General features: G+C 47.8%; 1 protein-coding gene across 1 annotated transcript in view; it reads right to left on the bottom strand.

Annotated features, from left to right (window-relative positions):
- COL7A1 (collagen type VII alpha 1 chain) overlaps positions 1-25,147 on the bottom strand; it is a 782,081-nt gene that overhangs the window by 542,760 nt on the left and 214,174 nt on the right. The window contains exon 10 of the mRNA XM_069646196.1: positions 15,422-15,571. Within this exon, the coding sequence (XP_069502297.1) occupies positions 15,422-15,571 (150 nt within the window). The remainder of the gene's footprint in view (positions 1-15,421; positions 15,572-25,147) is intronic.

Genomic DNA, 25,147 nt, shown 5'->3' with positions numbered 1-25,147 from the left:
CAGGTTAAGAGGAGAAGAAGAAACTAGCAGGGGTCAGGGGTTTCAGAGTAAGAGACCTGGCTCCCTCTCATCGCCAGATTTCAGAGGTATGCGTGTGGAGACTGTGGCAATAATGAGGATGTGTGTCCTGGAACTGAATGTTATCTTTAAAAAAAACATCCCTCTCTCACCATGCATGAAGCTGTGCACGAGAAAAGCTGCACACATGGACGCGTGGAGCTGTGAAGTCTGAGTGCCACACAATGACATTTGTTTACTTGTCAGGTTACAAAATGGTGTCCCTTTGTTTACCTCCACCCTGAGCATGTGCAGTAGAAACTTGTAATTGCAGGGCAGCTCTAAGCAGGCGACCACATGGGAGACACAGTGGGTCATCACATGTTTGGCGGTGCGGACAAAGTGCCAGTAAAAGTGCCGGTAATTCCGTTACGGCACTTTTACTGCAACCCTAAACTGCATGTTTGCCGATGGGGGTCACTGATTTACTTGCAGCCAGACTGTTCACTTCAACTACAAAGGTATTGAAATATTTGAGATATCTAACGATACTCAACACAAAAATGAATTGAATTTATTTCACTATGTGGGCAAAATAATAATTTCGCTTGCAGACTTTTGGAAACCCAATGTATGTATATTGTAGTACCCCACCGAAAGCTGCATCACCAGGAGTATACCCCTCTTTTTGTTATGAGTTTTACTTGCAGCCAAGGGCTGGAGGTAAATCAGGTCCACACCAGCAAAAGACTGCTGGGATTAACGGTACTGGTAATATTGTTGCCAGTTATACGGGCATTCCCATTCATGGAGTCCGGAATGGGGATTTACCGCCCTTTCCACTGCCTGTAATATCCCAGTAATATCGGGATATCAGATGGCGGACACGGTAGGACAGTTTGCCGGGTTCCCGCTGGAATTACCAGCAGGATACTGCCAAATTTCTAATGACCCCCACTGTCTGATAATCCACTTCCTGAGCCTGTTTGAAGGCAGAGGCTTCGGAGCTCAGTGCTGTGCAACATGCGCATTTCCCTCTACTGAGCGGATTTGGATTTAAGTCTGGTGCAGATCTTGCATGCAAGGGTGCATGGAGAAGGGCTGCCACTTTAAAGGGTGCTTTTTGGAGTTAGGGGTTTATAGGTTCATGGTTCATGGTAACGCAGGTGTACGTGCACTTATGTGCATCCAGGATCAAGTAAGTAATTGCATTTTATAGCCTTGCTCATAGTGCTGTAAAAGAAGATATGGGCGCTGACACCCAAGAACAGTTCACACCTTTTACAGCCAGTGGTCATTTGTGGTGGTCATATAAACTTAGTGGACCCACTTGAGCAAACAATGCAGCAGTTTTCTACAAGTATATAACGTGATGTTGTACTACTATAGAATACTAATGAACAACAAGTCTTACTTAATCAGATCAGATAGGTTGTTGATTTTATCAACAAAAGGCAGAAACCAGAATATCATACAAAAAGGAATTTGTATTCACAAACAATATATTAAAAAATAAAACATATATGTATTAATCAAACAAAGTGATATGTGCATCCCAATAAAGTGACAAACTCAATTAATAATCAAATGTTTTTACAAAAATTTGAACAGATTTTGAATATAACACAATATTGTGTGTGGTATGATTGCTTCTCTTTATACAGTTTATATTATATAAAGACCACTGCAATGTGGCTTATATATGGTTGTAGTCCATTCATATCAAGCTAATCTAGTAGCACTTAAAGCTCATACCCCAACATGTTTCGTTCCCTCTTGACAGGTAGTTTTTGATATGGGAACTTCTTCAGGGGACTTTTGTCATCACAATAGCGTTATTGATTTTTAAATTTTGGTGGTGGCCATTGCTTGGTCATCGGCGGCCCACCAAAGTCTGTGTGTTTTTGCACCCAGGCAATCACACACAGGTGGTGGCAGAGTATACCGCTGTTTGCTTCATTCATTCTGATTGATGGGTTTACAATGGTTCAACTTGGACATCGCCCTTTTGGTGTCATTTTCCTGATTCCCAGAAGTTGAAACTTGAATTATGTTAATGTGGCATTTCCCTTGTTCGGTATTGTAATCTTTTGTGTTTATGATGCATTGTTTTAGCAATTTAAACCATTTATATTTTCAGATCATCTTTACTGAACTTCAAGGCTTTTTAATCTTAAATCTTGTTCAAAGTTTTAATCACTTCCATGAAATATCTGTTTTTAGAGATTTCAGAAATTGTGCATTATAGTTCTAATATTGAAAGTTCCATCTTAGGTTGTCAGTCAAACCACAGTCCTACAAAAATGAAAGAAATTTGGTGAGTGTTTTTTGTGATATTTTCCCTAAAAAGAAAAAATACATCAGGCAAAAAAAATCAATAAATCAATAAGAATTAATTAATCAAATAGCAATACACTCTGCCACCACCAGCGTGTGATTGCTGGGGTAAAATACAATAGAGATTTGTTGTGGGCCGCTCGATGAGCCAACCCATGCCCACCACCACAATTGACCACTCACTGGCTGCAAAAGCCATGACCTGCTCTTGGGTGTTAGTGCTCATATATTTTTTAGAACACTACGAGCAAGGATTAAAAAAATTGCAATTACCAGCATGATCCTTCATGCATATAAGTACCCGTGAACCTATAACGCCCACACACGAGCCTTATGTAACCTTTGAAGTTCCAGCCCATCTCCATATACCATTAAAGTGCAGGGACTTCTTGTGAGGTCCTGTGATGGAACCTATTGGAATCTCCCTTCCTAGTCCTTATAAGACAATGGCCCTCATTACGACCCTGGCGGTAATTTGCGGACATTACCGGCATGGCGCAATCAACGTGTCCGTGCTGGCCATATACGCTAAAAGGGGCACATTACGACCTCTCGGGCACGAGCATTGCGCCATGCCGGTAATGTAACAACCGCCATGGCGGTAAGGCACTAAAAACACCACTTACCGGCATCTTATGCCATGCAAATAGCATGTCCGCCACCTCAGCCATCGATATCAACGTTCACCGCCAAATAAGCGGATCCGGAAGTTGCGTCAATGCACAGGAACGGGAAAGAGCACGGCGGCCATCTTCAAAAACACAATACATTGCCATCTGCCGCAACCAGTGGACACCTGACCCCCACAACCTCGGCAAACCTTCCTCTACCTCAATCCTTCTGAACATGTTGGACGACACACTTCAGGAACACGCAGATGTGGTGTTCTCCACTGAGATGACAAGGCCAGCAATAGCCCGTAAGAAGGCAATATGGGCCATGGTTGCACAGAGGGTAAGTGCAGTTGGCGCTACACCCTGCAATGCACGACAGTGCAGGAAGAGATGGGATGACCTACGGCTCCGCCTAAGGAGCATTCTTTCTGCCAACAGGAACCTGGCCATGGAAACTGGTGGAGGAGCACAGTCCCCAATAAAAATGCAGCCATGGGAGGAGACATGTGCCGCACTCATTGGCACCAAAAGCATCGAGGGGGTCAGAGACATGGAGAGAGGAGCCCCGACCTCATGTGACGCAGGTAGGTGCCTCAAATCCAGCCATGCCAAAGTGACTGAAGTCCACTTTGATGGGAATTGCAATGAAGCCTGACAGGGTTAACACAACACATCTGCACAATACTGCCAACTGGCCGTTCTGACCTCCACCTTGTACACATGCAGTATGTACACCCTTCCCGTAGCCACACACATGCCTCCATGCTTATACCACCTACAATTATGTCACTGCCTCCAACGTGCAACATGTAGAAATCAAATTGAATGCAGCCATCACAATGCCTGCTCAAGGTCCACAGAGGCATCACTAACCCTTTCCCCCCTTTGCTCCACCACAGGCTCTCATTCGGACAGTGACGATGAAGACACTGCCACCACACCTGCAAAGGAAGCCAGGCCCGATGTCCCCACACAGCAACCCTCCACCTCTGCTGTAAAACACAAAATCCCTCATCAGCTAAAATCATCGGTGACAACACAGGCCGGGGCACAGATGTCCACCAGGCCAAGCACCATGGTTGCACCATCATCAGACACCCAGCAGGTGTTGCCCACCGAAGGCACTGGTTTTGCCGGAAGCAGCACAATGGGCGAGACTGCTGCCACCACAGGTGGCTCGGACGATGATGCAGGGAATGCAGATGTATTTGTAGGTCCGCCCACTGGCCACCTTCATTCCCCCTACCTGTCGCCATGCAGCCTGCATGATGAAGCCATACAGGGTCAATCCCCTGATAACTCTTGGCCAGCCACTCCATCCCCAGTTGAAATTGTGCAAGAGGGGAGCAGCACATTCGACACGCCACTGGCATCCTCGTTGGCCCAGAGAAACCAAGAATCAATGGAACAGATAATCCAGCGGCAACAACTGTCCTCACTGATGAACCAGCATGTGGCCGAATGTGGGAGTGCTAGGGCCGAAATGCAAAAATGTGCTGATACAGTGAAGGCGGTAATCCTCAACCAAGGACATATGTACTGAATTAGTCGCGGTGCGGCACGTGCTCACAGACTTTGTTCAGGTTCTGAGGGACATGCGTCCTTGTGAGGGGCCAAGTACCTCCTCGGCTGCCAGTTCTGCCCCATCCAGCCCCGTCCGCAGATCTGCCAGGAACCTGCGGAGTACAGGCAGGGGTGCCCCGGGTGCAGGGAGAGGGGGGGCAAAAGAGTCCGCCCAGTGAGACAATCCCACATGATGCATCCACATGTCATGATGCCTACCCCCGGAGCACCAGGCCAGGCCCAGCACCCCCGGAAGCAGGCATCATGCCCTCGGGTAAAAGCCCAGCGGCCCCTTATAGGGGCTCTTTGGACTCAGTCCTGGCGCCTTTGGCGCCAGGCTCATGTTGGACATCAGTCCTGGCGCCATAGGCGCCAGGCTCATAAAGGGAGGTGTTTTGTGCACTTACCTGATGCAGACCATGCTGCACGCTTCAGGCCTCCCTGAGACCTGAAAGGGACTATTTTTTCATAGGGACTATTTTTTCACTCGGGCGTGGCCAGGGAAGGATACATACCTAGTTGGGTAAGGATACATACCTGGGACTTCTTTGGAGGCTATTTAAGCCACGCCCAGACAGCAGCTCATGCTTCGCGTTGTTCTGCTTCCTGCAGCTTAACGCTCTGCTCCTGCTCCTGGACTCCAGCCACGCCCGCCTCGAACCTGGAAGACCTGCAAGGAAGGAAGAGAAGAGAAAGGTGAAAACCAAGGACTATTTCAAACTTCTTACCTGCAACCGGAATCTTCTCGCCAGCATCCCTGAAGAAAGACTTCCATTTAAAAGCATCGCGTTGCTCGCTGCAGCGCCACGCTTCACTCACCTGTCCTCGAGACATCTCCCGGCTCCATCGCGGCTGTCAGCATCGGACGCCACATCTCTGCACCTAGGGGAGAGAGGAAGAAACAAAAGGTGAGCAGAAGGAACACAGAAGGAAAGCCTGATTAACAGCCATAATACTTACCGGCTTTTCTTCCACATTTCGGGTCGGCGCCGGCCCGTTGGCAGGTACTGTACCCCGGCCCCTATGGGGAAAGGACAAGAGACATTTCTGGGGAATGATAAGGACATTTAGAGGGATCGCCCTCATCACTATTCGCCTCGGCAGTTTAACCCTTCGACGCATCGCCTTCATTCTGCACCTGAAATAAAGGACAGATCACAGGTTAGAAAGACAACATAAAGGGGGCCTCACTTGAACTTTGAACTTTCATACTTACGGCACATCGCTCAGGAAAGTCAAGTGGATTTTGCCAGCGCCATTCTGAAAACCAGTGAAGTAACTGGACGAACACACGCCCCTGCACCAGAAGCAGGATGGAGAGTTCATCCTTACAAACCATAAGAAGGATATTCCTACGGGCCAGGCAAGCACGATTTGGAGGTCCTGTCCAATCGGTGTTCCGGGTCCTGCGCATCACTCTAGAAGAGGCCACAGCAATCCAGACTAGACCAGTGCCCCCGTGGGAACCAGGTGAGCGTTACAGAACGCGATGCCTTCCTACAAATTCCCACCCAGGCGCTATGGAAACTTCCGAAACTGACCAGTTGGCCCAATTACTGGGGGAATTACGGGCCGAAGTACACGCCGCTCATCAAGAGACTAGTGCCCTCAGGAGGGAAGTGATTGTAATAAAGGATAGAGCTGATGACCTGGCTAGACAGCTTTTGCAAGGTCAAGCTGGACAAACTCCTTTACCCGGTTCCGGGGGGAACCCCGCTCCTGTGGTTTCCAGTAACCCGGTGCAGATTAATCTACCTGGAAACATGCCGCTGGCCCCACCTGAACACTTTGCTGGGGACCCCAAACAATTTGCCGTATTCATGAATCAGTGTCGTTTGCACTTCCTATGCAGACCTGGGGCCTTCCCTAATGATCAGACCAAGGTAGCCTTTGTGTTGTCATATCTCAGCGGCTGTGCTGCCGATTGGTCAGTCCCACTGGTAACTCAAGATGACCCGATTCTTCGTGATTTTCAAGGATTTCAAACAAGCATGGAAAGGTTATTTGCTCAACACTCCCAGGGACAGGCTCTGGATGACGAACTTCTATCTCTGCGACAGGGCAATCAAGACCTTCTATCCTACATTGCAACCTTCAATAGACTAATTGTGGAAACTGGTTGGCCAGAGGATAAAAGAATCACGTTATTCTATGGAGGTCTACGCGGAGAACTTAAAGATGTCCTGGCACAAGTTGTAAATCCGCCCCAAGAATGCACTGAATATATAGACTTAGTGGTACAATTGGATCACAGGCTGCAAAACAGAAAAGCAGATCGGTCCAAGTTTGAAACCCGGGTGTTGGCCAATACCCACGCTAACCCCAAGGGGGCTGATGCCTCGCAGCCTATGCAAATCGGAGGTGTTAAAGGACCCCTAACTCAAAAAGAACGGGAAAGAAGACGACAGATGCAATTATGCCTTTATTGTGGGTCCTCTGGACACTTTCTACGAGATTGCCCGGTTAAGCCGCCCAAGAAGGTGGTAGGAGCCGCTGATAAAATCCATGGAAACTCTGTATCGGGAAACGACCACGCCCGGCAAGCGTAGGGGTCCGCTTGCCGAGCTTGAAAACTAACTCTCAGACCTCGCATTTCATTGTGCCAATGGTCTTCGTAGATCCGGAACAGCCTAACCGGTTTCATGCTATAAATGCATACATCGATAGCGGGGCTATAGGAAACTATGTGGATCGAGAATTGGTCTCTAGGATAAACCCCCCTCTGCGTCCTAAAACCAACAAAGATGTCATCACCACAGTAGATGGAACCGAAATTGCCTCTGGACCGGTAACACATTCCACAGCTGAGGTGACACTTCTAGGTCCGGATGGCCATCGGGAGGCAGTTGTGTTTGATGTAATCAAGGCTCCACAGTTTCAGCTTATTCTCGGAATCCCTTGGTTAGAGACACATAATCCTCGAATTGATTGGCGAGCGAAGAGAATAACCTTCCCGGATTGTGCACAAACCTGCTACCCAGAAAATCCAAAGATTAATCTAGCATCAGTAACCTTTGTCCCCGTGCAACTACCTCCAAAGTACCAAGACTTTCAGGACGTCTTCCAAAAGGAACAGGCCAACACGTTACCTACCCACAGATCGTACGATTGCCAAATCGATCTGGTGCCCGGTGCACAACCCCCTTGTAGCAGGATTTACGCCCTTACTGAACCAGAGAATCTGCATTTGAGACAATATTTAGATCAATACCTCGCCAATGGTTTCATTCGCCCGTCAAAGTCCCCGGCATTCTCAGCTTTGTTCTTCGTGCCTAAAACAGAAGGCGACCTTAGAACTTGTATCGATTACCGCGCATTGAACCAGATAACTGTTAAAAATCGTTACCCTCTGCCTCTGATTCCTGAACTCCTTGACCAGGTGAAGGACGCTTGCGTATACACCAAGTTAGATCTCCGGGGGGCTTATCATCTGGTACGAGTAAAAGAAGGCGACGAATGGAAAACGGCCTTCCGTACAAAATATGGACTATTCGAATACCAGGTAATGCCTTTCGGGTTGTGCAACGCGCCTGCAGCCTTCCAATTCTTAATGAACGATGTCCTTCGGGAACTCATCGATGTCTGTATTGTCGTGTATATCGATGACATTCTTGTGTACTCCTCTTCGGAATCTGATCACAGAAAGCATGTCAGGGCCGTCCTAGAGAAACTGCGCCAGCACAAACTGTTTGCCAAGCTGGAAAAATGTGTTTTCCATACCACCGAGGTTGAGTTTCTCGGATTCATCCTGACACCTAAAGGGGTCCGAATGGATTCACGGAAAGTGGATGCCATCCTCAAATGGCCATCACCTAGTTCGGTGAAAGGTGTCCAAAGCATGCTTGGTTTTGCCAACTTTTATCGCAGGTTTATCCCGGAGTTTTCACGTGTGGTGCAACCCATCACTGCACTCTTGCGAAAAAATAAACGTTTTGAATGGACCGAGGAAGCCGAACAGGCCTTTCAGGAGTTGAAAGCTAAGTTCACGTCCGCACCTATTTTGAAGCACCCGCGTCCCGATCTCCCATATATAGTCGAAACCGACGCGTCCAGCTTAGCCATGGGAGCTGTCCTGTCTCAGAGAGGCCCTGAAACCAACCAACTGCACCCCGTAGCATTTTGGTCCAGAAAGTTCTCGCCGCCGGAGATAAATTATGCGATCACCGATAAGGAACTATTAGCCATTAAGTCCGCCTTCAAGGCTTGGCGGCATTATCTCCTCGCGCCCGGCATACCATCACCGTGATCACTGATCACCGAAATTTACAATATTTAAAAACTGCCAAGGCTCAATCGTCTCGACAGCTCCGATGGGCTTTGTTCTTTGCTGAGTTCGATTTTGTAATCACCTACCGCCCCGGCTATAAGAATGGTAAGGTGGACGCTCTATCCCGAATTGGAATGGAAGAAATAGACACAAACTCAGAACCTGTGCCGATAATTCCCGAACAAAGAATTTTGGGGATAACCACTTTACAAACCCTTGAAGACATTCAAGCACGAGTGAAACAATTCCTGGACTCTTCAGCCTTGCAGGATTGGATCAAAAGGGGGTCTAACTTTTCAGTCAAGGATGGCTTACCTTACTTCCAAGGACGCTTATTTTTGCCAGAAAAGGAATTGCAAGAACTGGTTATTTCCCGTCATCATGATACCCTGATGGAAGGACATCCTGGCATTGCCAAAACAGAGGAAAAGGTTAAACGACAATTCTGGTGGCCTTCCTGGCGAAAGGATATTAAATCTTTCGTGATGTCCTGTGGAGTTTGTGCCCAAAACAAAGGTCAAAAGACAAGAAACGCCGGTCTTCTTCAGCCCTTAGACATTCCACCAGCACCTTGGCACACCCTGTCGCTAGATTTTATCACGGACCTGCCCTCTTGTAATGGTTACAATACTATTCTGGTCGTGGTGGATTTATTTTCCAAAATGGCCCACTTTATTCCGTTGAAAGGATTACCTTCAGCCTTTGTTCTTGCCAAAGAATTCCTCGAAAATATCATCCGTTTGCATGGATTCCCGTCCATACTAGTCTCCGATCGGGGAAGCCAGTTTATTTCTCATTTTTGGAAAAAGTGTTGTCAACTGGCACAAATCGACGTAAGACTCTCGACCAGCCACCACCCACAGACCGATGGTCAGACGGAGAGAACGAACTAGACCCTTGAACAATATCTACGATGTATGTTGCACCAATCGGAGGGTAATTGGAAGGACATTTTATGGGTGGCAGAATATGCATACAATAACTCGATACACTCTGGAACTGGTCAGAGCCCCTTTTATACCCTATATGGACATCACCCTCGTACTTCAGACTTGGACTCACCTCTGAGCCTTGAAATGCCCGCAGTGGACCATTTGCATTCTACGATTACTCAAGCCTTCAAGGATGCAACTGCACATTTGCAACATGCGAAAGGGAAATACAAAAAGAATGCGGATCTGCATCGAAGAGAGGCGCCTCCATACCAAATAGGGGATCAAGTATGGTTGGCTACCAAACACCTATCACTCAAGGGTCCTCGAACTTTTAATCCAAGGTATTTAGGCCCTTACTCGATCAAAGCTATAATCAACCCAGTGGCAGTCAAGCTCGATCTACCAGCTAACATGCGGATTCACCCCGTTTTTCATGTGTCACTTTTGAAACCAGTGCACCCAGGAACCAGATTAACAAAGCCACCAGATCCGATTCAGATAGATGGGGAGCATGAATTCGAGGTGAAGAACATTTTGGATTCTAAGATCTCAAAATCAAAACTTTTCTTTCTAATTGATTGGAAAGGGTACGGGCCTCAGGAAAGGTCTTGGGAACCCAGTGATCACGTACATGCACCTCGGCTGGTAAAAAGGTTCCATCGGAATTTCCCAAACAAACCGAAACCTCCAGAAGGAACGACCTTTGGAGGGGCCTTGGGGGGGGAGTGATGTCATGATGCCTATCCCCGGAGCACCAGGCCAGGCCCAGCACCCCCGGAAGCAGGCATCATGCCCTCGGGTAAAAGCCCAGCGGCCCCTTATAGGGGCTCTTTGGACTCAGTCCTGGCGCCTTTGGCGCCAGGCTCATAAAGGGAGGTGTTTTGTGCACTTACCTGATGCAGACCATGCTGCACGCTTCAGGCCTCCCTGAGACCTGAAAGGGACTCTTTTTTCATAGGGACTATTTTTTCACTCGGGCGTGGCCAGGGAAGGATACATACCTAGTTGGGTAAGGATACATACCTGGGACTTCTTTGGAGGCTATTTAAGCCACGCCCAGACAGCAGCTCATGCTTCGCGTTGTTCTGCTTCCTGCAGCTTAACGCTCACCGTGTCTGCTCCTGCTCCTGGACTCCAGCCACGCCCGCCTCGAACCTGGAAGACCTGCAAGGAAGGAAGAGAAGAGAAAGGTGAAAACCAAGGACTATTTCAAACTTCTTACCTGCAACCGGAATCTTCTCGCCAGCATCCCTGAAGAAAGACTTCCATTTAAAAGCATCGCGTTGCTCCCTGCAGCACCACGCTTCACTCACCTGTCCTCGAGACATCTCCCGGCTCCATCGCAGCTGTCAGCATCGGACGCCCCATCTCTGCACCTAGGGGAGAGAGGAAGAAACAAAAGGTGAGCAGAAGGAACACAGAAGGAAAGCCTGATTAACAGCCATAATACTTACCGGCTTTTCTTCCACATTTCGGGTCGGCGCCGCCCCGTTGGCAGGTACCGTACCCCGGCCCCTATGGGGAAAGGACAAGAGACATTTCTGGGGAATGATAAGGACATTTAGAGGGATCGCCCTCATCACTACTCACCTCGGCAGTTTAACCCCTCGACGCATCGCCTTCATTCTGCACCTGAAATAAAGGACAGATAACAGGTTAGAAAGACAACATAAAGGGGGCCTCACTTGAACTTTGAACTTTCATACGTACGGCACATCGCTCAGGAAAGTGAAGTGGATTTTGCCAGCGCTATTCTGAAAACCAGTGAAGTAACTGGACGAACACACGCCCCTGCACCAGAAGCAGGATGGAGAGTTCATCCTTCCAAACCATAAGAAGGATATTCCTATGGGCCAGACAAGCACGATTTGGAGGTCCTGTCCAATCGGTGTTCCGGGTCCTGCGCATCACGCTAGAAGAGGCCACTGCAATCCAGACTAGACCAGCGCCCCCGTGGGAAGCAGGTGAGCGTTACACCACACACTTTTGGTGGAAGTTGAGGGGGGAGGGGGGATGGGGTGTTTTGGGGACTTGAGGGGGACGGGGGATGGGTGTGTTGGGGACTTGAGGGGGGAGAGGGGATGGGTGTGTTGGGGACTTGAGGGGGAGGGGGGTTAGGGGGTGTTGGGTACTTGAGGGGGGAGGGGGAATGGGGTGTGTTGGGGACTTAAGGGGGGAGGGGGATGGGGTGCGTTCATTCAAATCACAATTTCAATACACTTTTTGGTTATGCATAAATCACATGTGTGGACATTGCTCATTGTGTACGTGTGCTTTATTGCTGAACAGTCCACAGTGTGCATGTCCCAGACACACACAGTGCCCCAAGTGCCATCTCCATGTGACACCCACCGTCCATGTGTGCTAGAAGCATTGGTTAATGAGAGTCTGACGCATGGCACGTCCCTCCTGTGCATCGCTTCCTCCCTGAGGTGCTGCCCCATCCCCACCCTCCTCATCCTCATCGTCAGGTGGTTGCAGTTCAGCGTCAGGGGGCAGGGGCACATTCCGTCTGATGCACATATTGTGTAGCATTACACATGCCATGACGATCTTTGCCACCTTCTCATGGCGGTACAGGAGTGCCCCACCAGACCTGCTGAGGCAGCGAAACCGTGCCTTCAAGAGGCCAAATGTCTGCTCAATCACCACACGGGTTCCCATATGTGCACGATTAAAGTCCTCCTTGTGCCGGTTCTGTGGGTTCCGGACTGGGGTAAGGAGCCACCTCCTCAAGGGATAGCCTGCATCACCTGTATGTGGGCAACAATGTATGTGTCAGTCATGACATCAGATTTCAAATCATGACGTGACACCATGGCATGCATTCATCTCTTACTTTGAGCCCCATTTCCATGCACGAATGGAGTCACACGATGTGACCGCTATATGTGTATTCCTCTTATGGACTGTTTTGCATGCCTTCAACCACTGTATGCAGGGGGGTCCAGTACCTTATGAGTGCCCATTCACTGTGTTAGTACATAGCGGTTGTTTTGGTGATCTGACCGATGTCCATGTGTTATCAATGCTCTCATCATGGCACCATTGCTGTCAGCCTCATGATGACCTCACTGAGCACTTCAAATGTTGTTATGCAATTCATTTGGGCCTCTGTGTCCATGTATTGGTGTTTGGATGTTCATGTCCGTCATGTGGCTCCTTTGTGTACAGTCATGATGGACTGCCCTTCCAGTTGATGGTGTTTGGTGCCGTGTATTGGCTGAAGTCATTGCATGTAGGTGCATTTCTTTGAGGTGGATGCGGTCTGATTTTGTACAGTGCACATGCATTTGGTTGGGTCATGGTTGGGACACATCTTCATTCACATGGTGGGGCTGCCTACATCTGGCATTATGTGGTCAGGTGTCAGCTAAAGTCTGGACTGCTTTAGGGTGTGAGCTGGCTCCATTACCTCTGCTACTCGCAGCCACATGAAGTATGCATCCCCCCCCCTGTCAGCCAGATGAAGTATGCATCCTCCCCCCCCTGTCAGCCAGATGAAGTATGCATCCTCCCCCCCTGTCAGCCAGATGAAGTATGCATCCCCCCCGGCAGCCAGGTAAAGCATGCATTGGTACGTCAATCACCTATCCACTTCACAATTCCATGGCCATGACATGAGACTCACCAAGTAGCCAGGATCTCGGCCCTGCATGTCGCTCCATGTAGCGTGGCATTGTGGAGTTCCACAGGACCATTGAATCATGGGTTGATCCGGGGTATCGGGCACAACGATGTGTGATGATCTTGTTTGAGTCACATACCATTTGTACGTTGATTGAGTGGTATTGCTTACGGTTGCAGTACGCTACCTGCATGGCATGTGGGACCAACAATTCCACATGGATGCAGTCGATGGCACCAATGCAGCCAGGTATGCCGGCCAGTGCATGGAAACCCACTTTGGTGTTTGCCATCTCATGGGCAGTCCGTGGTAAGGTAATGTAGTCGTCTGTGTGCTTGAGGAGGGCATTGAGCACTTGGTTGAGCGTACGTGAGAATAATGGTTGTGAAATGCCATGCAAGTGCCCCACTGTATACTGGTAGGTGCCTGTGGCCAGGAAGTGGAGCACGTACACTACCTTCAGTAGGGGGGGATGAAGGTGGGTGTTTCTATCATGCTGACGATGTTGTTGTGTATCCTGTCCACGATGGTGGTGATGGTGTCCCGGTCCAAACGGTACAGGGTGTGGATCTGCTCAGCAGTGAGGTTGAATGGACTGGCTCTGATGCGTGGGATTGGGGGCTGCCTGCGTGGTAGCACTGGCTGTGCTGGTGGGGCTTGCTGGCCCTGCCTTGCCCTCCTTCTCCTCCTGCGTCTCCTGTGTGCTGCCTGTTGTAGTAGTAGTTGTTGTTGCTGTAGCGCTTCCATTGCAATCAGGTCCTCCAGCCCCAACATTGCTAGTCGTATTGGAATCATTGTGGAGTGTGGGAAGGGGTGGGGTGTCCTTTTGTACTTGGCCAGTCTGTATTGCCTCCACCTGTGCTGATTGTGTGCACCTGTGACAGCTGGGAACACTGCACATGGCCATTTATGGGTGGTCCGCGACGGCGGTAGCACCATGGCGGTAAGGTACTTTACGGCCTTTGCAAGGGCGTTATGAGCATGTCCGCTCGACTCATGATGTTCCCCAATTTGCGCCATACCGCTATTTACGGCATGGGGGGTCGCGTGCCCGCGCCCTTGGTGCTGTTAGCGACACCGTTTACTACGGTGCCGCTAATTGCACTTCCTCAGATCATAATAGGACCTAGCGGTAAGCGATGCCGGTTATCCTTTACCGGCATCTTTTTCACTTACCGCCAGGGTCGTAAAGAGGGCCAATGTAACATATGTGGTTGTCTCATGAGTCATACCTTTCCTCACCTTCATCGTTTCAAAAGAGGAATACGTCCTTAAGACTATGGTGGAAGACTCACTCCCACTGTATTGCTTACGCTTTGAGGTATTCCCATGGAAATCATGAATCCCATCCCAGGAGCCAGGGCACAGGGCCAGTACTAGAATAAGCCAATTCAAGATGGCTGCTCAGCGCTACCCCAGGGGAAATCATGAATCCCATCCCTGGAACCAGGGCCCAGGGCCAGTGCTAAAATAAGGCAATTCAAGATGGCTGCTCAGTGCTTCCAGAGGGGAAACCATGAATCCCATCCCTGGAGCCAGGGCCCAGGGCCAGTGCTAAAATAAACCAATTCAAGATGGCTGCTCAGTGCATCCAGAGGGGAAACCATGAATCCCATCCCTGGAGCCAGGGCCCAGGGCCAGTGCTAAAATAAGGCAATTCAAGATGGCTGCTGAGCGATCCCCCAGGGGAAGTGCACCAGGACAAAGATTTTAACTAAAAAAAAGATCAACTCTAGACCCATAGTAAAGGAGGGGGACAAAATGGCTCTCTGGCAGATGGGCATAAATCACAATATATCCGCCCAGGTAGTGCACCAATCAACCCTTTGTATTTCCTTGACTTGTTCTTTGACGGTCATCGTCATGATTGGGTGGTCCCCTGCTTCCAGTCCTGGGCTTTCCTATGATAGACCACTGCATGCAGGACCCTTATACGCAAGAGGTTCATTCGTGGACCAAGTGTGCAAGGCATAGAATGCATTGGTTTGAGAAAGTGCAGAATTGGAGACTTGGTGACATGGGCCCATCTGTTCACCCTAGACATGTTAGTGGAGAGGTTATTATAACATTCAGTACTCACGGGTCCGGCCTGTGATGGTGGAAGAAGCGCCAGTCTGCCGCAGATACTGGGGGTAGATGGTGATGGCATACTCGCTGTTGGGGAGCAGGTCGCTGAGAGTATCGGAAAGAACGCTGGCCCCCAGGGTCTTCTCCTCGGTTAGGGCATCACCTTCATTGACAACAAAAACAGAAATATAAAGATGTATAAAGTATAGTGCTTTGAAGTAGTTCCTTATTTATGTGGCACTTAACAATGCACCCCAAATAAATATAAATAATATAAACCCGGGGTGCCAAGATAAAAAAAATAATTAAACAGGAGAGCCACAAACATAAAAGTAGGACTGCATCTCCCTCGTCCCACGACCTCTTCCATTGTGGTGGGTTCACACAGTAAATAATAAATAATGTCAATTTCCAGCACTGCTCCTGCTCATAAACTTTGCTTATTTGGCTGTCAATGAAAGAATGTAAAAAAATAAAAAATGAAATGAGCCTTTTCCCTTATTGCTGTTACATGCCTTGCTATACATTAAATGCATTTCCCACTATTGCACAACCATTTAATGGGTGCGCCCAAGGGCAGCTCGTCCATAATGGGCGAGGGGACGTCGACCTACCGGCCCACTCGTTCCATTATGGAAGGCCTGAGGAGCCAGCTCGCTGTAAACACTGAGTGCTCCCCTCGCTGCGTTTCCCAGGGCTGGCTGAACTGTCAAAGGGAAACACGCTGCTGCATCGTCAAAGAGAAAGGCCGTTTCCCTTTGACAGTTCTTTTCTCCTGCGGCACATGCTCAATGAGCTTTGCAAGGCTGGGGAGCTTTTGCATAGTTCACTTGAACCGCTGACTGGAGAACTGCACATCTGTATGTGCGAGGGGGCGCAACTGCACCTTTCCACACATATAGGCAGAGAGTGGAGCTCCCTTACCAACACTGAATCCTGTGCACATGTGCAGGAGCCAGAACTTTGGCTCCTGTTCTTGCTACGACGGAGCTGGAGCGCTAGGAGGAAACACACTTCAGGACCGACCGGGCAGAAGGTACGTTAATTATTTTAAATATGTGTATGGATGCTTGTGTTATGAGTGACTGTATAATGATGGTGCTTGTGTGAATGAGCGAGTGGCGAGGGCATGCTGTGTGTGAAATGAATATTGTGTAGTATTTGTGTGTTTGTGCTGGTCCGTGGAGCTAATTTTGGCGAGTGGGGTTGGTGAAGTTTGTACAACAGCATTTTAAAAATGCAAATGCAATTGTTGTACAACCCCTCCTCCCCACTGGCCAAAATCAAATCGCCTTTTGTGGCACTGTGGGACCCAGGGGGCAGGCATGGTATTTTTTTCCTGGACATCATAAATGTCTGTCTACTGGGCTCCCAATGTCTCATGTGCACACAATCAATGTGATTGTGTGCATGTGAGGTGCTGGTGCCCAGGTGGCAGGCATAGCATTTTTTGTTTTTTTTGCTGAGTATGCCAGGTAAAGATTGTCAGTCTAGTCCCCTAAGACTCCTAGCGCCTCACATGCAATCTCATGCCTGACCCCTAACACCCACTTTGCCTTGCATGCACACATATTTGATTATCTGTGCATGTGAGGTGTGGAGGGCCCAGGGGGAAGGCAAGCCATTTACTAATGGGCATCTATTCCCAGTAAAAAAAATGCCATGGCTGTACCATGGGACCCCAGGGCCTCACACACATCTGTCGCTTGGTCCCCCACCGCCTCGCTCTCACACATAATTACATTCACATTTAATGTGATTATGTCCTAGTGCAAGGTGCTGGTGCGGCAGAAAGGCAGGCATGGCATTTTAAATGTTTTACTGGGCACAGATAATAAAGCAATGATAAGGCAAGCATGATAAGTGTTATAATGGAGCTAGACTGGCATTTTAATGCAGCCAGTCTAGCCATTTATTACTGTGGCATGACATTTTGTATTGGGCATCTTTGATAAAGCAAGCACGGTCAGTGGTATTAGTCTTACAATGGCATGGCATGATAAGTTCTATTATGTAGTTAGACTGGCATGTTTATACAACCAGTTTAGCCATTTCTTAATGTGGCATGACATTTTGTATTGAGCATCTTTCATAAAGCAAGCATGATCCGTAGCATTATTCTTGAAGTGGCAAGACATTTTGCATTGGGAATATTTGATCAAGCAAGCATGATAAGTGTTATTACATGGCTGGACTGACATTTTGGTGCCGCCAGTCTATAAATGTCTTACTATGGCATGACATGTTATATTGGACATCTTTGATAAAGCTAGCATGATAAGTGTTATTATGTAGCAAGACTGGCATTTTGGACATGTTGCCATACTTTGGCATGCATTTGTGATGGTAGAGCCAAGTGGAGTATGTTCTTATGTGGGGATACTGCCATATATTGGCAGAACAAACATGGGCAGGTTTTCTTATAGTATTATTACCGGCATTATGCGCAAAGCATACATGAGTACGTTCTTGTATGGGAAAAGTAGCATATTCCTGTGCAGTCCGCATGGAAATGTATAGTCACATCCAGCGTGATGTTTTATACTGGCACATATTGTAGGCAAAGGCATCATGAAAATGTGTTGGACAAATGCTCCTGTGCACTGTTGGTGACTTGCATCGATTGGATTTTTTCATGAGTTATACTACACAGCCAATTGCAAACTGTTTGGCTTTTGACCCAATTTTTCTACAGAGTGTGCTCTAAAATGTGACATTTGAATCAATTATTTTAAAAACAATTATTGGGGGAAGAAACCACCCAAACCCCAATTTGAATGGTTCAGACTCCTTAGCTACGCTCGGTTGCTAGGGAATATCTGCAAGAAATATTTATGCCCTGTTGCAAAAATTCACCAGCTGCCACTGGATGTCGCTGCTACCTGTTGAATGGATTGGCAGCTTGAGACCATCAAAGGATAGCAGAGATGTGGTGTAAAATTAGGAAACTATTAAATTGTTTATTTGTTTTATGAACGTTACATTTTGGGTGATTGTGAAGATTTCTTTTTGCAACTGTGATTGTTCTAGGGGTCACCCTCCCTGTGGCCAAAACTAGGACCGTGTTATTAAATTTTAAAAAATCAGGACGCCTGTGTGGGGGAGGAGCGGGGGGGAGGGCGTAGAGGACCAAAATCCGGGACAACCCGGCTAAACCGAGATGTCTGCTAACCCTACCTACCAAGCATGTTTTGAGAGTATCCATACACTAGTGGTCTTGTGTGATTTGGCTCTCCCAAAGTAATTCCCATCAGCCCCTGCTAGCACTTAATGGTGAGGGATCATGGGAGTCGTAGTCCAAAATTTCTGAACATCCGCAGGTTGCAGACCCCTGCACTTACTTACCTCTGACACCAGCACCCAGGCATGAATGTAATGTGCAGGTTATCTAGTCGTAATCTCAAACACAAATAATTGAAATGAAAACATTAATTACAATAAACAAAGGAGTCAATCTTTCCATTATCAATGTTTGTTTGTAAGACACCCAGGGCTCAAGTCGAGGGTACACGCGGTTGGACAAGAGGGTGGACTCGTCCACCCCCTCCTCCCAGCTAAAATGAGAAACATTGAATGTCCTCTGTGAATTTATAAATTAAAGCCAACCTGAGGTTTGCTGGTTGGTCACTTCACCACTGCACTATATAACCTGATGAGAAGTAACAAACACCTAAAGGTGAAATGTCCCATTTCAGTACTGCAAGTTCTAGGCAAAACATTTGTATTGGTTCATGCACACCTTTTAACGTTTTCAAAAACACTATTAGAAGAAAATATCCTCTCTTGGTTTTGTATGTGTGTTTTATGTGCGTTGATTTTATGAAAGGCACATGCCATTCGTGTCCTGTGCAATGTGGGTCGTTATGCAAAGCCAATTTAATGAAATGTGCACATTGCTTCTGATATGCTAATATCTGATAACGTCATATCACATTGCGTTTGCTGATGAACCCCCCGCCCCCACTTATATTTTTAGGACTTGATCGCCTAACACACCCCGTGTTATTTGGCTGAACTGCACTAAAACAAGGTTTGAGGGCTGGGGCAGTTTACAGTGTGCACCTCATCCACACACCTCTCTGCCTTACTCACTCCGAGTACATGCAGGATAGATTCACTTGTGTGGCCCAGACATCTCTTCTGGAGAGAGGTATTGTTTTCCTTTCGCTCGTGCCCTGCGCTCGTCTAAAAGGGAACTGTGTGCAAGGTTTATTTGTACGTGGCAGGCTATTATGTAAGTCTATGCAAAAAGGACGCGCATACCAGTCCTTGGCACTTAAGAGGTTAAAAGACTGTCCTGGGGACAGATTATCTAAACTTTGCCCTTGTTTAAAAACATTGAGCAAATTAATTTAGCACCCGTGTTCCTTCTTAACAAGCTCAAAATGGCGCAGACAGGTTTTGTTCCAATCTGTATTATCTAAAAATATTTTCGCAGAAAAGCGGGTAGGCATTGGGTAAGAAAGCGCTCCTCTGCACTTGCACCCTGCGTATCAACATGGCAGTGCCCGTGGAGGAAGTGGTGCGACAGAGAGAGAAACTTCGGACATTGGGCCTCATTACGCGGTAGGCGGTAGCCATGGCGCTATTAGCGCCATGGCTACCCCCTTACCGCATTCCGGGTCCGTGTTCCCGGAATAGGGACTTACTGGGTCATTCCGACCTTGGAGGACCCGGTAAGTCCCCATTCCGGGAACCATTCCCCATTCCCATTTGAGCCCTCATAGGGCTCAAATGGGAATGGGGATGGAGCTAATAACGGGCCCGCTATTAGCTCTGAAGTCCCTCAACGGGTCCCTTCCATAACGCCTGGTAAAACCAGGCGGTATGGAAGGGACCCACTAAGGGACCTCGTAGTAGGGCGGTAAGGGATTACTGGCACCGGTGCCCTTACCAGTGCCGGTAATCCCTTACCGCCTACCGCGTAATGAGGCCCATTGTTTTGCATATAGCAAGGTTAACAACAGTGAGTATACAACGAACAGTATCCCGGTGTCCGCTGCCGGTGGAAAAATGGAACACACTGCTCTCCCACTAGACAGCAGGGGCCCCAGGTTTCCATAGGAATCGTCGATAGAAATCGTGCACAAGATGGACCCTTTCCAATTGATGGGACTGTCCAGACTCCATGACCTGAGCTTGAAATCACAGCGCACCTCAAGCTTGTATTCCAGTTGGCCATCTACTACTGGGATAGGTGCTGGGCTCTACCTGTGCAGTCGATGCTTGGGGAAAGTTTGATAGTATTTTAGTAACAACAAATGGAATACGGGATGGACAGGCCGGCAGCGGGTACCAATAGTCAAAACTATTTGGTGACGCAAAAGGGTCGTAATTTGCGTGGTGCTAATTTCTGCGGCAGCAAGGGAAGATTCTTTGTATACAACCACACATGGTTGCATTCTCGATATTCGGGACTGGCAAGCTCCTCTCGTTTCTTTTGTTTGGTATTGGTGGCCTGAAGGATGGGGAGGACTGGGTGATGGACTTCTTGTATCCTTGCACTAAATCATCAGCACAGGGCTTGAGGACACCAGCATCAGAGATAGTAGGCGTGGATGGATTCAGTAAATGCAGTGTAATGGGATGTCCTTGGAAGCGGAATGCTGGGCTCGCTGGGTATTATTTAATGCTAATTTGGCTGTAGTCAGCTGGTCTGGCCAGGTGGGCATAATACGTAAGCAATATTACCCAAGTAGGGGGGGCGCTGTTACCGGGCCAGTTAGAAGGCTTTAACGATAGCCCGGGACATTACCTGCCATGGTAATGCCCCCTTGTGAGGTTAATATTTCTATTAGTACCCTGGCACGTTGTACTAATAGTGTTTTTGTTTTAAGTTGAGAAACAATGTTCAAGCATTTTATTGATGCGTTTTGTTTGGCCATTGGTCCGGTATCCAGAATTCAGTTTCTTCTGAATACCCAGGTGTTTGCAGATGGTGGTCGAGAAATGTAAGAGGAATTGCAACCCCTCTTTCAGATATAATATTTTCGGATCTACCCGAAAGGCCTTATAGATCTCATGCAAGAAGGTTTGAGCTGTTTGGTTAGTGGTAGGCAAGACATGCAGGGGGATAAAATGCACCATTTTGCTCAAACAGCCTGTGACCACAGGAAGGTCGCAGCTTCAAAATGGCGTCCATGGCAATAGTATGCAGTAGAAACAAGGATCCAAATGATCGTATTGTCAGGGATTTCACGTTGGCACGGGAGGGACTTGAAGTCATATTACTTGTTACCTGACTGTTCATTCCAGGCCACCAGCCTTGATGAGATCAAAGTTCCAGTGTGATCTTGATACCACAATGACCTGCTATATGGGAGTCATGAAGACCGGAGAGGATGGACCGTCTGAGAGCAAGTGTGAGGATGTACATACGGCCATGGTGAAATAATAGATCATCCCAAAAAGAGACAGGATGTGTCATCATCAACTTTGGTGTCTCTTTGGTGTTTCTTGGTCGAGTCTGGTTTCTCGTTGTATTCATTGGGGATAAGGCATGATCACATCCAGGAAATGTTTCTTGACTGTTAGGGGTTCCTCAATAGATTCAGGTCTGTCTGCAGACTCAAGGGAGTGTGATGGGGGCACCCGATTGCATATTCCCTGTGCCAGGTAAACATATGATAATCAATTCATACTGAGAAAATAAGTAGGCCATCCTGGCCTGGTGATTGTTCTTGCTTGCAAAGGTGCAAAGGTATTGAAGGTTGCAATGCTCTGGACGAACTTTAACTAGGAAAGGCTCACTCTGCAGGTGTGATCACCATTCCTTTTTTGAAGCCAGTAGCTATTTATCTGTGACTGCCAAATTGTGCTCACTGAACGATAGTTTACAGCAAAAATAGGCCACGGAATGTTTGTGTGAACAGGGTCTTTGTGTTGCAAAAGGACATTTCCAACAGTGAAGTTAGAGGCACAGGCTTCTACTATGAATGGAACGGTATCTTAAGGATGTTGCAGTATATGTGCCTAGGTAAAAGTTGTATTCAGCTCACTGAACGCAACTACAGCTTGCGATCCCAATCAAAGGCTCATAGAAGACAGAATATTTCTACAGATAATTGGACATAGTTGTTAATGAATTGGAGGTAGCAATTAGTGAAACAAAGGAAGCGGTGTGTGGATGTAAGATCCTGGGGGATAGGCCAATCCAGGATGGGTTGGATTTCCCTGTGATGCATAGGGAGGCCAGTTCCACGGATCACATGGCCCAGATAGCCAACACGGGCCTGATGGAACATGCATATTTTCTGCTTTAGCATGGAGATGGTTGTGCTGGAAAAGTGACATGGCTTCCTCGATGTGTACCACATGTTCTTCCAGGGAGACAGGGGAAACAAGAAGGACACCAGAAAGGGCAGAGAGAAAGTGTAATGAGGTCAAACAAATGAAGTCCTTGAAAACTTGGAAGAAGACCAGGGCACTGCACACCCCGAAGGGAATAACTTGGTATTCAAAGTGCCCCAAAGGTGTTTTAAAGGGCGTCCTACATTCATCTCTACTTTTTATTCATGAAGATGGTATGCCCAACAGAGGTTTAACTTGGTATACACCAAAGAGACCTGTAGAGATTCTAACATTTCTCAGATGAGGAATAATAAGCACTTGTCATTCATGAGGATTTTATTCAACGATCAGTCATCAATGCATGGTCTAAGGGTCCCTCTTTCTTGGATACAAAAAAAGCGAGGAGCCATGATGGGAGAGCAGGAAGGTGCTATGAAATCTTTTTACCAAACATTCTGATTTATGTTTCTGTGAATAAGAAATGACAGGCTGATGTTCCAGATAACAAGCATGAATATTCATATACGCATTCACCCCTTGTGCAGAATAGGACCAGTTATAGAAGGTTCCTGGAGACATTCAGGAACAATAATAACCCTTGCAACAAGTAATGATACACAAGTTAGAAACGAAGATGCGGGTTTGAGAAGACAAGTTTATATATGGGTTACGATGCACCAGCCAAGGCAGCTCCACTACAAGAGTGGTAGGAAGCGTTATGAAGGCACGAATAGGAGAAGAAGTAGAAGGGAAAGCTTCATGATTAGTCCTGAAGCCAAAGGGTTGCTATCAATTACCTCAATTAGTGTGGCTTTGGATTTGGCTTTGGCATGTAATCATTTCTCTGGTAGAACGTTGATATTGAGTCTGTATCGGTGCTATCCGGTTACAGGTTGTCGGGGGAAAGTAGGCCTGCTGATTCCATTTACACTCTTTATCAGCCAACCCATCTGTTTCCTCAGAATTCCAGTGGCTGTTGTGGAAGTGCCGGAGCCACCACAGTATCGGCAGTGTCTACGCTGCCAAGTCCTCTTTGTTTCGACCTCTGATAAGCCTCATAGGGCTCCCTTTGCATGGGCTCAGGCAGTGCTTTAAGTGGGGTAAGAAATTGAAGGGGGGCCCTCGTTTGGGGGCGTGGCATCCGCTGTGGGCGTGGCCTAAAAGTGCACAAATCATAGTAGGGTGCGCAAACAAATATATAAATGTAGTAGAGCATTTATATATTTGTATGCGTACTAGTATGGTTTGTGTATTTTTCTAGCCTTCTTTTATAAACATAGCAATGTTACATATTTCTATGTTTATAAAAGGTGGCTTGAAAGTGTACAAACCATAGTAAGTTACGCACACTTGTGTGCTTACCGTACTATGGTTTGTGTACTTTTCAAGCCACCTTTATAAACATAGACATTTGTAACATATTTCTATGTTCATAAAAGATGGCTTGAAACGTACAAGCCATCTTTTATAAAGCGTTGAGGACGGACAAAACCCAAGGTGGTTTTGTCTGTCGACAAAGCTTTATAAAAGATGCCTTGAACTGTGCACGTTTCAAGCGGTCTTTATAAACCTAGAAATATTTCTACGTTTATAAAAGATGGCTTGAAATGTACACATTTCAAGGCATCTTTTATAAAGATTTGCCAAAGGAGACAGGCACCTCGGGCTCAGTGATCGCTGCTCTGAGCAGAGATCACAGAGCCCAAGGCGTCTTTCACCCTCTGGGAACCCGCGGGCTCCGTGATCTAATCTACATATTAGATCATGGAGCCTGCAGGTTCACGGAGGGTCAGTGACCTGGCGAGGGCAAACAAAGGAACTGTAACTTCCCTGATGACCCCTCAGATGGGGGGTCATCAGGGAAGTTACAGTGACTGACAGAAGTGCCAGCCAGCCTCAGCGATGCTGTGGCTGGCTGGGACTTCTGTCCACTTGCCTAACGTTACACTGGCGGGCGCATCTCCCGTCACGGCTGCGGCCGTGGCGGGATAATGCGTCCTGCCATGGCGTGGTGGGACCGGGGGGCCCCGGCAGGGTCCCGGCTCAGACCCACTTTTTGGAGACTGGCGGGGCCCGGCCCCGGCAGGCCCCGGCCCACTTAAAGCACTGGGCTCAGGCAAGGACTCAGTGAGAAGACGAGTGGTGGAAAACATTGGTGGACATCTGAAGACTTCTCGTGGCTGCTCCGGCTTCTGCGTTTTGCTCTGAATCACCTGCAAGGAATTATTTTCCAGATCATAATCCGATTCATCCTTGTGCTCTTCCCCTAACCCTCATCGAAAGAATGAAGGCTGCGTGATGTCTTGCCATAACGAGTCAGCTGCCAATTTACAAAAGGGGCCGATATACTGAACCAGGCCATGCTGGCCTTTGTGGCTATCCACCAGCTGGTTTTGTGCACTAGATTCCTGATTTGGAGACTGGGAGATTTTCAGGAAGGCCTTCTTAA

The sequence above is a fragment of the Ambystoma mexicanum genome, chromosome 2p (assembly GCF_040938575.1).
Source record: "Ambystoma mexicanum isolate Mex_15411 chromosome 2p, UKY_AmexF1_1, whole genome shotgun sequence".
Lineage (NCBI taxonomy): Eukaryota > Metazoa > Chordata > Amphibia > Caudata > Ambystomatidae > Ambystoma > Ambystoma mexicanum.
Note: the sequence above shows the minus strand (reverse complement) of the source record. Positions and strands in the feature narration are given on the sequence as shown.